We start from the raw sequence: 13,816 nt of genomic DNA, 5'->3' as shown, positions 1-13,816 counted from the left end.
CTATTATATATAAAAAACTATGTGTGGATCATTTGAAAACATTAAAATTATGCAGAAGTACGTAGAGTATAAAATGAAAGTACTCCTGCTGTTCCTAGTGCCATTCCTCAGAGGGAAACACTGCTAACAATTTGGTGGATATCCTTCCAGACTTTTCTCTATGATCAGAAACTATATATGTATGTAATATATGTGTGCTCAGTCACTTCATTCATGTCTGACTCTTTGTGACCCCATGGACTATATATAGCCTGCCAGGTTCATCTGTATATAAGATTCTCCAGGCAAGAATACTGGAGTGGGTTGCCATGCCCTCCTTCAGGGGATCTTGCAAACCCAAGGATCGAACAGGAGTCCCTTATGTCTCCTGAACTGGCAGGCGAGCTCTTTACCACTAGCGCCACCTGGGAAGCCCATGTCATATATGTATATGTATTAAATGGGACCATACTATTCTTTATTTTCCTCACTCAGTATCTCATGGAAGACTGTGTGTGTCAGCACATATGCTTCTGAGGTGTCTGTGGTAGGCCATAGTATAGACACACATGTATCTTTGGTTTCCTTGGCTGCTTTCATAAGACTTTTTCCTTCCTGGCCAGGGCCAAGAGCAGAATGGGGATCAGAGCCCTGTCTCATGACAGCATCTTTATGTTGGAGCCTGACCCTGAAAGATCAGAAAGGAAGCTGTACCCCTCTCCAGAGATCCCAAGAGGCAGACCTTTGCAGGTAATGGCGAACTGGAGCATCAGCTCATACTTGGACTCCTGATTCCACCCCCACTGTTGTAAACACTGGATAAGAGAATATCTAAGTATATGATGTGCTTCCCTAGTGCCTGACACACAGTATTGGCCAGGATCACCATCTTCACTTCTCTTTATGCACCCCGAAAATGCTCTGAGTATTATAATGGTGACATTAATATGCAGGCATTCCAACCCCCATGTTTTTTCTTTCTTCCACAGAGATCTCATATTTCTACTACTCTGCCTAGAGCTGGGACTGGTAGCATGCCTGAAGCTATGTTTGGAACTGTGCCAAGAGGTGCAGCCAGAAGTGAATTCCATGTTGCAGGCTACAAGACCACTGAGGTAATAAAGTAGAATTGTTCAAAGTCAAACAGGCAGACCTATGCTTGAATCCCTGCTCTACTATTTATTGGCCCTGTGACATTGGGCTGATTACTTAATCTCTCTGAGCCTTCCTTTCTTCATCTATAATGGGTATAATATAAATATCTAGTTCAAGGGGTTGTCTGTGAGGATTGAATAAAGACTCAGAGAGATTAAAGAAATTGTTCCAGCTGACCGTATAGTTAGTGGTAGCCCTGGAACTCTGACTCAAATGTGTCAACCTCCAACCTATTAGCCTTTCCATTAGCCCAGTCTCTAAGGTGTTGAAATTCTCTGGCCCTGCCTCAACAGGAAGGAGGGCACATCTTTAGTCTCCATTGTCTGAGGAAACCTCACAAATAGCTGAGGAAAGAAGAGAAGGGAAAGGTAAGGGAGAAAGGGAAAGATATATCCATCTGAATGCAGAGTTCCAGAGAATAGCAAGGAGAGATAAGAAAGCCTTCCTCGTGATCAATGCAAAGAAATAGAGGAAAACAATAGAATGGGAAAGACTAGAGATCTCTTCAAGAAAATTAGCGATACCAAGGGAATATTTCATACAAAGATGGGCACAATAAAGGACAGAAATGGTATGGACCTAACAGAAGCAGAAAATATTAAGAAGAGGTGGCAAGAATACACAGAAGAACTGTACAAACAAGGTCTTAGGTAACCACGATGGTAACCACATTGGCGTTATCATCTATCACCTAAAGATAGATAGATATCCTGGAGTGTGAAGTCAAGTGGGCCTTAGGAAGCATTACTATGAACAAAGCTAGTGGAGGTGATAGAATTCCAATTGAGCTATTTCAGATCCTAAAAGATGATACTGTGAAAGTGTTGCACTCATTATGCCAGCAAATTTGGAAAACTCAGCAGTGGCCATAGGACTGGAAAAGGTCAGTTTTCATTCCAATTCCAAAGAAGAGCAATGCCAAAGAAGGTTCAAACTACCACACCAGTAGTACGCATTTCACCTGCTAGAAAGGCCATGCTCAAAATCCTTCAAGCTAGGCTTCAACAGCCTGGAATTTCACACTATGTACTCTGCATATAAGTTAAATCCGGAATTTCACACTATGTACTCTGCATATAAGTTAAATAAGCAGGGTGACAATATGCAGCCTTGATGTATTGTTCCCAGATCTACCTGTTGCTTCTTGACCTTCATACAGGTTTCTCAGAAGACAGGTAAGGTGGTCTGGTATTTCCATTTCTTTAAGAATTTTCCACAGTTTGTTGTGATCCACACAGTCAAAGGCTTTTGAGTGTTCAGTGAAGCAGAAGTAGATGTCTTTCTGTAATTCTCTTGCTTTTTTCTATAATCCAATGGATGTTGGCAATTTGATCTCTGGTTCCTCTGTCTTTGCTAAATCCAGCTTGAACATCTGGAATTTTTCAGCTCACATACTGCTGAGGGAAAAAATGGAAACAGTGACAGTCTTTATTTCCTTGGGCTCCAAAATCACTGTGGACAGTAACTACAGCCATGAAATTAAAAGACACTTGCTCCTTGGAAGGAAAGCTATGACAAACCTAGACAGCATATTAAAAAGCAGAGACATCACTTTGCTGACAAAAGTCTGTCTAGTCAAAGCTATTTGGTTTGTCCAGTAGTCATGTATGGATTGTGAAAGTTGGACCATAAAGAAGGCTGAGAGCCAAAGAATCGATACTTTTGAACTGTCATGTTAGAGAAGACTCTTGAAAGTCCCTTGGACTGCAAGATCAAACCAGTGAATCCTAAAGGAAATCAACCCTGAATATTCATTGGAAGGACTGATGCTGGGAAAGATTGAGGGCAGGGGGAGAAGAGGGCGACAGAGAATGAGATGGTTGGATGGCATCATGGACTCAATGGACACGAGTTTTTGCAAACTTCAGGTGATAGTGAAGGACAGGGAAGGCTGGTGTGCTGCATTCCATGGGGTTGCGAAGAGTCAGACACAACTTAGTGAGTGAACAACAAAAGCCAAGTAAAGCCTTCCGTAAAAGTTAACTTTTATGGAATAATATAATATTCTGTATTATATTAATTATATTAATAGGATAAATAATAATCACTGCCATTATTACAGTGATTATTAGTACAATTGTGCTTTGGGATTGTTAATCCCCAAGGTCTGTTGTTAAGAACCCCCAGTGGGGCCTAGTAGTCATAAGAGGGCAACGTAGATGTTGGCCAGGAGTACTCCACAGACAGAAACTCAATGTGGCTCCTTTTCTTTGGCTTTGAGAGTTTGACATCCATCTGTCCTGAGCAGGAGCAGAGCCTATGACAGAATCAAGCATGTCAGCTCCATGTCAACAAGGATTTTGTTTTGTTTATTGCTATAGACCCAGTGCCTAGAATGGTGTGGCACATTGTACATGCTTAGCCAGTATTTGTTAAAAAGATAAAATCAGGGATTCTGATACACATCAAGAGGATCATGGCAGGGGCCAGTGCCTCAAATTCAAGTATAACATGAACTCCTAACTGGAATCAGCTAAATCAGTCTGCTGAAGCTCAAGGTAAAACCAAATGAACAATTTTTATCCCCTTCAGAAAACTAGTCATCCAGTTCTAACCAGGAATAGTTGTGTAGATTTTCTAAAATTGCCAGAAAATCAGTCTCAACAGGCTTAAGATAAGCAACCAACACAGTCAAGATTCCATCCAGACGATTCCTGGACAGAGAGAATGATAGAAATAAAGATTGTAGCCTGGATGCCAAGCCCAGAACATAACCCAAAGACTCATCTCCCCAAGATCTGGACTTCCAAAGATAAGACCAAAATCAAAACAAAGATCGGACTCAAATAAGATTTCTAGTTGGCATCATTAGGAGATAACACCAGGGTTCTGGTTTTGAGCAAGGAAGCAATTTGAAGTTTCTATCTTTGCGATTGGCAAAAGTGTGCAGCAACCCAGAGTGTGAACCCAGGCTATTTATTAGTCTTTGGTTTGTGTAGGTACTAGAAGTGAAGACAAGGAAGTAGGAGATTCTTTCCTTGGCTCGTTTTTTTTTTTTTTTTTTTTCCCACTTAGGGTTCTTAACCCTTCAACCTTTGAGCAACAGGTAATTTGGGGGAAGGCACACAGTTTTTAACTTTTTCTTTCTATACTCTTCCTTGACAGATCCCACTACTGCATCCATGCCAACCCAGCATCAGCTCACATCTCATTCGATCTGACTCCATCTCTAAGGATCTTGAAGAAATGTCTGTTAATTATGAGTCACCTAAGAAGAGTTCATCATACAACATCTTGACAAGCAAGGAGGTGAGTGTTAGTTCCAGCCAAAATTGCAGGTTAGGGGCAGCGGGTGCACAAGTCAGAGGCATCATTTCTTCTTACCTTTCTTTTTTCCTGCTGCAGCTCAATACTAAGGGGATGTTTGGGGAAGGAGCCGCCATTTTGGGCTTTTGATTTGCCTGTTGGTTTACATTTTCTGTCCAATTCTAAAAACCAAATAATCAGCACTGTAATTTATAAGGTATGGGAGACAGTATTTTTGGAAAAAAAAAGTTTGTGGATGTTTTCAGTTCTTTCATGAAGAAAACTGATAGAGATTTTTATGGAAGTAAAGCCTCTACAATTTCAAATGCCAAAAATACCAAAGGTTAGGGCATATAGTATGGTTTGATAAACACATATCCGTATGAAAAATCATTTGACATGAGAGGGCATGTATGTGTATTTCATGCATCTAGCTTTGGCCAGCCAACAATACCCATCAACAATAGGAAAATCAGTAGACTGTCCTCATTAACACTTCCATTCACAAACTGTGAATGGAACTGTGGTTAATTGGATTGGCTTTTTCCACATCAATCGTGATGATCATATTATTTTTCCTTCATTCTTTCAATATGGTATATTACATTTGATTTTCATATATTATATAGTGATTTTCATATGTTAAACCTCCTAATTCTGGGGTAAATCCCAGTTACTCATCATGTATAATTGCCCTTAAAATGCTGTTGGATTTGGTTTGCTAGTATTTTGCATGTGTATTCATGAGGGATTTAGGTTATACCATTCATTTCTTGTGATGCCTTTATCTGGCTTTGGAGTCCTGGTAATGCTTGCCTCGTAGAATCAGAAAGTGTTCCCTCTTATATGTGTTTTGAAATATTTGTGAAGGATTGGTATTATTATTTAAAAGTTTGGTAGAATTCACCAGTGAAGCCATCTGGTCCTGGTTTTTTCATTGTTTTGAGGTTTTGATTACTGATTCAATCTGTTGCTATAGGTGTATTCAGGTTTTCCATTATTTTTTTATTCAATTTTAGTAATTTGGATGTGTCTGGGAATTTATCCATTTCATTTAGGCTATCTACACAAGTATTCATAGTACTGTTTTATAATCCTTTTTATTTCTGTAAGGTTGGTAGTAATTGTTTCCTTTCAATTCTGATTTTAATAATTTGTGTCTTATTTTTTCTTAATCAATCTAGCTAAAGATTTGTCCATTTTGTTTTACTTTTTAAAGGATAGACTTTTGGTTTCATTGATTTTCCATATTGTTTTTCTATTCCCTATTTCATTATCTCTGCTTTAGTCTCTATTATTTCCTTCCTCTTTCTAGCTTTGGGTTTAGTTTCATCTTTCTGGGTTCCTTAAGGTGGAATAGGAGAAGGCAATGGCAACCCACTCCAGTACTCTTGCCTGGAAAATCCCATGGGTGGAGGAGCCTGGTAGGCTTCAGTCCATGGGGTCGCGAAGAGTCAGACATGACTGAGCGACTTCACTTTGACTTTTCACTTTCATGCATTGGAGAAGGAAATGGCAACCCACTCTAGTGTTCTTGCCTGGAGAATCCCAGGGACAGCAGAGCCTGGTGGGCTGCCATCTATGGGGTCGCACAGAGTCAGACATGACTGAAGTGACTTAGCAGTAAGGTGGAACATTAGGGTAGTGATTTGAGAGCTTCTTTTTTTAACAAGCATATACAGCTATGCATTTCTAAAGACTGTTTTTGCTGTACCATATAAGTTTATGTTGTGTTTTAGTATTAATTCATGTCAAAGTATTTTCTAACTTTCCTTTTGGTTTCTTCTTTGACCCATTCATTGCTTAAGGGTATGTTGTTTAATTTCCACCTATTTGTGAATTTTCCAGTCTTCCTTCTGTTATTGATTGTGTAGTTTTGTTCTGTTGTGAGCAGAGAAGATATTTTGCATGGTTTTAATCTTTTAAAATTTATTAAGACTTATTTTGTAGCCTAGTATATGGTTTATACAGGAGAATGTTCATGTACATTTCAGAAGAATACATATGCTCTTGTTGAATGGAATATTATACATACAAATATATATATATATATGTTAGGTTTGTATTATTGTTTCAAGTTCTCTATTTCCTTATTGATCTTCTGTCTAGATGTTTATTCATTATTGAAAGTGGGATACTGACATCTCTATTATTGTATAACTGTCCATTTCCTCCTTCAATTCTGTCAATTTTTGCTTCATGTATTCAGGAGTAGGTCTGTTTTTTTTTTTTTGGAGGGGGGTCTGTTGTTTTGTTTATGACTGTTCTATCTTCCTGATGGATTGACCCGTTTATCAATGTATAATGTCCATCTTTGTCTCCTATAACAATTTTGACTTGAAATCTGTTTTGTTTGATTTTAGTATAGTCGCCCTTGCTCTCTTTTGGTTATCATTTTCTTAGAATCCCTTTAATCATCCTTTCACTTTCAACTTGTTTGTTTTTGGATCTAAAGTGAGTTTCTTGTAGACAGCATGCAAATAGATCATGTTTTTAAAATTCATCTTGCTAATTTCTGCCTTTTGATTGGAGAGTTTAATTAATTTACACTCATAGTAATTACTAATAATGAAGGACTTCTGCTGTTTAGCTCTTTTTTGTACCTCGGTTCTTCCATTACTATCTTATTTTGGATTTAAAAAAAATGTATTTATTTTAATTGGAGGCTAATTACTTTACAATATTGTAGTGGTTTTTGCCATACATTGACGTGAATCAGCCATGGGTTTACATGTGTTCCCCATCCTGAACCCCCTTCCCACCTCCCTCCCCATCCCATCCCTCTGGGTCATCCCAGTGTACCAGCCCTGAGAACCCTGTCTCATGCATCGAACCTGGACTGGTGATCTGTTTCACATATGATAATATACATGTTTCAATGCTATTCTCTCAGATCATCCAACCCTCACCTCCTCCCACAAAGTCCAAAAGACTGTTTTATACATCTGTGTCTCTTTTGCTGTCTTGCATATAAGGTCATCATTACCATCTTTCTAAATTCCATATACAACTGAAGTGACTTAGCAGCAGCAGCAGCAGCATACTGTATTGGTGTTTTTCTTTCTGGCTTACTTCACTCTGTATAATAAGCTCCAGTTTCATCCACCTCATTAGAACTGATTCAAATGTATTCTTTTTAATGGCCGAGTAACATTCCATTGGGTATATGTGCCACAGCTTTCTTATCCATTTGTCTGCTGATGGACATCTAGGTTGCTTCCGTGTCCTGGCTATTATAAACAGTGCTGCAATGAACATTGTGGCACGTGTAGGTGTCTCTTTCAATTCTGGTTTCCTTGGTGTGTATGCCCAGCAGTGGGATTGCTGGGTTGTATGGCAGTTCTATTTCCAGTGTTTTAAGGAATCTCCACACTGTTCTCCATAGTGGCTGTACCAGCTTGCATTTCCACCAACAGTGTAAGAGGGTTCCCTTTTCTCCACACCCACTCCAGCATTTATTGCTTGTAGATTTTTGGATAGCAGCCATTCTGACCAGTGTGAGATGGTACCTCATTGTGGTTTAGATTTGCATTTCTCTGATAATGAGTGATGTTGAGCATCTTTTCATGTGTTTGTTAGCCATCTGATGTCTTCTTTGGGGAAATGTCTGTTTAGTTCTTTGGCCCATTTTTTGATTGGGTCGTTTATTTTTCTGGAATTGAGCTACAGGAGTGGCTTGTATATTTTTGAGATTAATTCTTTGTTCATTGCTTTGTTTGCTGTTATTTTCTCCCATTCTGAAGGCTGTCTTTTCACCTTGCTTATAGTTTCCTCTGTTGTGCAGAAGCTTTTAATTTTAATTAGGTGCCATTTGTTTATTTTTGCTTTTATTTCCAATATTGTGGGAGGTGGATCATAGAGGATCCTGCTGTGATTTATGTCAGAGAGTGTTTTGCCTATGTTCTCCTCTAGGAGTTTTATAGTTTTTGGTCTTGCGTTTAGATCTTTAATCCATTTTGAGTTTATTTTTGTGTATGGTGTTAGAAAGTGTTCTAGTTTCATTCTTTTACAAGTGGTTGACCAGTTTCCCCAGCACCACTTGTTAAAGAGATTGTCTTTTCTCCATTGTATATTCTTGCCTCTTTTGTCAAAGATAAGGTGTCCATAGGTGCGTGGATTTATCTCTGGGCTTTCTATTTTATTCCATTGATCTATATTTTTGTCTTTGTGCCAGTACCAGCGTGTGTCTTGATGACTGTGGCTTTGTAGTATAACCTGAAGTCAGGCAGGTTGATTCCTCCAGTTCCATTCTTCTTTCTCAAGATTGCTTTGGCTATTCGAGGTTTTTTGTATTTCCATACAAATTGTGAAATTATTTGTTCTAGTTCTGTGAAAAATACCATTGGTAGGTTGATAGGGATTGCATCGAATCTATAGATTGCTTTAGGTAGTATAATCATTTTCATTATATTGATTCTTCCAATCCATGAACATGGTATATTTCTCCATTTATTAGTGTCCTCTTTGATTTCTTTCATCAGTGTTTTATAGTTTTCTATATATAGGTCTTTAGTTTCTTTAGGTAGATATATTCCTAAGTATTTTATTCTTTTCGTTGCAATGGTGAATGGAATTGTTTCATTAATTTCTCTTTCTGTTTTCTCATTACTAGTGTATAGGAATGCAAAGGATTTCTGTGTGTTAATTTTATATCCTGCAACTTTACTATATGCATTGATTAGCTCTAGTAATTTTCTGGTGGAGTCTTTAGGGTTTTCTCTGTAGAGAATCATGTCATCTGCAAACAGTGAGAGATTTACTTCTTTTTTTCTAATCTGGATTCCTTTTATTTCTTTTTCTGCTCTGATTGCTGTGGCCAAAACTTCCAAAACTACGTTTTGAAATAGTGGTGGTGAGACTGGGCACCCTTGTCTTGTTCCTGACTTTAGGGGAAATGCTTTCAAGTTTTCACCATTGAGGATAATGTTTGCTGTGGGTTTGTCATATATAGCTTTTATTATGTTGAGGTATGTTCCTTCTATTCCTGCTTTCTGGAGGGGTTTTCTCATAAATGGATGTTGAATTTTGTCAAAGGCTTTCTCTGCATCTATTGAGATAGTCATATGGCTTTTATCTTTCAATTTGTTAATGTGGTGTATTACACTGATTGATTTGTGGATATTAAAGAATCCTTGCATCCCTGGGATAAAGACCACTCGGACATGATGTATGATCTTTTTAACATGTTATTGGATTCTGTTTGCTAGAATTTTGTTAAGGATTTTTGCATCTATGTTCATCAGTGATATCGGCCTGTAGTTTTATTTTTTGTGGCATCTTTGTCAGGTTTTGGTATTAGGATGATGGTGGTCTCATAGAATGAGTTTGGAAGTTTACCTTCCTCTGCAACTTTCTGGAAGAGTTTGAGTAAGATAGGTGTTAGCTCTTCTCTAAATTTTTGGTAGAATTCAGTTGTGAAGCCATCTGGTCCTGGGCTTTTGTTTGCTGGAAGATTTCTGATTACAGTTTTGATTTCTGTGCTTGTGATGACTCTGTTAAGATTTTCTATTTCTTCCTGGTTCAGTTTTGGAAAGTTATACTTTTCTAAGAATTTGTCCATTTCTTCCAAGTTGTCCATTTTATTGGCATATAGTTGCTGATAGTAGTCTCATGATCCTTTGTATTTCTGTGTTGCCTGTTGTGATCTCTCCATTTTCATTTCTTTTTTTTTTTCTAAATTTTATTTTATTTTTAAACTTTACATAATTGTATTAGTTTTGCCAAATATCAAAATGAATCTGCCACAGGTATACATGTGTTCCCCATCCCGAACCCTCCTCCCTCCTCCCTCCCCATACCATCCCTCTGGGCCGTCCCAGTGCACCAGCCCCAAGCATCCAGCATCATGCATCGAACCTGGACTGGCAACTCGTTTCCTACATGATATTTTACATGTTTCATTGCCATTCTCCCAAATCTTCCCACCCTCTCCCTCTCCCACAGAGTCCATAAGACTGTTCTATACATCAGTGTCTCTTTTGCTGTCTCGTACACCGGGTTATTGTTACCATCTTTCTAAATACCATATATATGCGTTAGTATACTGTATTTATGTTTTTCCTTCTGGCTTACTTCACTCTGTATAATAGGCTCCAGTTTCATCCACCTCATTAGAACTGATTCAAATGTATTCTTTTTAATGGCTGAGTAATACTCCATTGTGTATATGTACCACTGCTTTCTTATCCATTCATCTGCTGATGGACATCTAGGTTGCTTCCATGTCTTGGCTATTATAAACAGTGCTGTGATGAACATTGGGGTACACGTGTCTCTTTCCCTTCTGGTTTCCTCAGTGTGTATGCCCAGCAGTGGGATTGCTGGATCATAAGGCAGTTCTATTTCCAGTTTTTTAAGGAATCTCCACACTGTTCTCCATAGTGGCTGTACTAGTTTGCATTCCCACCAACAGTGTAAGAGGGTTCCCTTTTCTCCACACCCTCTCCAGCATTTATTACTTGTAGACTTTTAGATCGCAGGCATTCTGACTGGTGTGAAATGGTACTTCATAGTGGTTTTGATTTGCATTTCTCTGATAATGAGTGATGTTGAGCATCTTTTCATGTGTTTGTTAGCCATCTGTATGTCTTCTTTGGAGAAATGTCTATTTAGTTCTTTGGCCCATTTTTTGATTGGGTCGTTTATTTTTCTGGAGTTGAGCTGTAGGAGTTGCTTGTATATTTTTGAGATTAGTTGTTTGTCGGTTGCTTCATTTGCTATTATTTTCTCCCATTCTGAAGGCTGTCTTTTCACCTTGCTAATAGTTTCCTTTGATGTGCAGAAGCTTTTAAGGTTAATTAGGTCCCATTTGTTTATTTTTGCTTTTATTTCCAATATTCTGTGAGATGGGTCATAGAGGATCCTGCTGTGATGTATGTCAGAGAGTGTTTTGCCTATGTTCTCCTCTAGGAGTTTTATAGTTTCTGGTCTTACGTTGAGATCTTTAATCCATTTTGAGTTTATTTTTGTGTATGGTGTTAGAAAGTGGTCCAGTTTCATTCTTTTACAAGTGGTTGACCAGATTTCCCAGCACCACTTGTTAAAGAGATTGTCTTTAATCCATTGTATATTCTTGCCTCCTTTGTCAAAGATAAGGTGTCCATAGGTGCGTGGATTTATCTCTGGGCTTTCTATTTTATTCCATTGATCAATATTTCTGTCTTTGTGCCAGTACCATACTGTCTTGATAACTGTGGCTTTGTAGTAGAGCCTGAAGTCAGGTAGGTTGATTCCTCCAGTTCCATTCTTCTTTCTCAAGATTGCTTTGGCTATTTGAGGTTTTTTGTATTTCCATACAAATTGTGAAATTATTTGTTCTAGCTCTGTGAAGAATACTGTTGGTAGCTTGATAGGGATTGCGTTGAATCTATAAATTGCTTTGGGTAGTATACTCATTTTCACTATATTGATTCTTCCAATCCATGAACATGGTATATTTCTCCATCTATTAGTGTCCTCTTTGATTTCTTTCACCAGTGTTTTATAGTTTTCTATATATAGGTCTTTAGTTTCTTTAGGTAGATATATTCCTAAGTATTTTATTCTTTCCGTTGCAATGGTGAATGGAATTGTTTCCTTAATTTCTCTTTCTGTTTTCTCATTTTTAGTGTATAGGAATGCAAGGGATTTCTGTGTGTTGATTTTATATCCTGCAACTTTACTATAGTCATTGATTATTTCTAGTAATTTTCTGGTGGAATCTTTAGGGTTTTCTATGTAGAGGATCATGTCATCTGCAAATAGTGAGAGTTTTACTTCTTCTTTTCCAATTTGGATTCCTTTTATTTCTTTTTCTGCTCTGATTGCTGTGGCCAAAACTTCCAAAACTATGTTGAATAGTAATGGTGAAAGTGGGCACCCTTGTCTTGTTCCTGACTTTAGAGGAAATGCTTTCAATTTTTCACCATTGAGGATAATGTTTGCTGTGGGTTTGTCATATATAGCTTTTATTATGTTGAGGTATGTTCCTTCTATTCCTGCTTTCTGGAGAGTTTTTATCATAAATGGATGTTGAATTTTGTCAAAGGCTTTCTCTGCATCTATTGAGATAATCATATGGTTTTTATTTTTCAATTTGTGAATGTGGTGTATTACATTGATTGATTTGCGGATATTGAAGAATCCTTGCATCCCTGGGATAAAGCCCCCTTGGTCATGGTGTATGATCTTTTTAATGTGTTGTTGGATTCTGTTTGCTAGAATTTTGTTAAGGATTTTTGCATCTATGTTCATCAGTGATATTGGCCTGTAGTTTTCTTTTTTTGTGGCATCTTTGTCAGGTTTTGGTATTAGGGTGATGGTGGCCTCATAGAATGAGTTTGGAAGTTTACCTTCCTCTGCAATTTTCTGGAAGAGTTTGAGCAGGATAGGTGTTAGCTCTTCTCTAAATTTTTGGTAGAATTCAGCTGTGAAGCCGTCTGGACCTGGGCTTTTGTTTGCTGGAAGATTTTTGATTACAGTTTCAATTTCCATGCTTGTGATGGGTCTGTTAACATTTTCTATTTCTTCCTGGTCCAGTTTTGGAAAGTTGTACTTTTCTAAGAATTTGTCCATTTCTTCCACGTTGTCCATTTTATTGGCATATAATTGTTGATAGTAGTCTCTTATGATCCTTTGTATTTCTGTGTTGTCTGTTGTGATCTCTCCATTTTTATTTCTAATTTTGTTGATTTGATTTTTCTCCCTTTGTTTCTTGATGAGTCTGGCTAATGGTTTGTCAATTTTATTTATCCTTTCAAAGAACCAGCTTTTGGTTTTGTTGATTTTCGCTATGGTCTCTTTTGTTTCTTTTGCATTTATTTCTGCTCTAATTTTTAAGATTTCTTTCCTTCTACTAGCCCTGGGGTTCTTCATTTCTTCCTTTTCTAGTTGCTTTAGGTGTAGAATTAGGTTATTTATTTGACTTTTTTTCTTGTTTCTTGAGGTGTGCCTGTATTGCTATGAACTTTCCCCTTAGGACTGCTTTTACCGTGTCCCACAGGTTTTGGGTTGTTGTGTTTTCATTTTCATTCGATTCTATGCAAATTTTGATTCCCTTTTTGATTTCTTCTGTGATTTGTTGGTTATTCAGCAGTGTGTTGTTCAGCCTCCAGATGTTGGAATTTTTAATAGTTTTTCTCCTGTAATTGAGATCTAATCTTACTGCATTGTGGTCAGAAAAAATGCTTGGAATGATTTCTGTTTTTTTGAATTTACCAAGGCTAGCTTTATGGCCCAGGATGTGATCTATCCTGGAGAAGGTTCCATGTGCGCTTGAGAAAAAGGTGAAATCATTGTTTTGGGATGAAATGTCCTATAGATATCAATTAGGTCTAACTGGTCTATTGTATCGTTTAAAGTTTGTGTTTCCTTGTTAATTTTCTGTTTAGTTGATCTATCCATAGGTGTAAGTGGGGTATTAAAGTCTCCCACTATTCTTGTGTTATTGTTAATTTCT

The 13,816-nt window shown here is 37.7% G+C and overlaps 1 protein-coding gene across 1 annotated transcript in view; it reads left to right on the top strand.

Annotated features, from left to right (window-relative positions):
- KIAA1210 (KIAA1210 ortholog) overlaps positions 1-13,816 on the top strand; it is a 52,182-nt gene that overhangs the window by 12,057 nt on the left and 26,309 nt on the right. Inside the window, exons 5-7 of the mRNA XM_061408438.1 lie at positions 603-729; positions 969-1,094; positions 4,240-4,383. Coding sequence (XP_061264422.1) covers positions 603-729; positions 969-1,094; positions 4,240-4,383 — 397 coding nt within the window. The remainder of the gene's footprint in view (positions 1-602; positions 730-968; positions 1,095-4,239; positions 4,384-13,816) is intronic.

Source organism: Bos javanicus, chromosome X (genome assembly GCF_032452875.1).
Source record: "Bos javanicus breed banteng chromosome X, ARS-OSU_banteng_1.0, whole genome shotgun sequence".
Lineage (NCBI taxonomy): Eukaryota > Metazoa > Chordata > Mammalia > Artiodactyla > Bovidae > Bos > Bos javanicus.
This window is presented reverse-complemented; position numbering and strand designations above follow the sequence as displayed.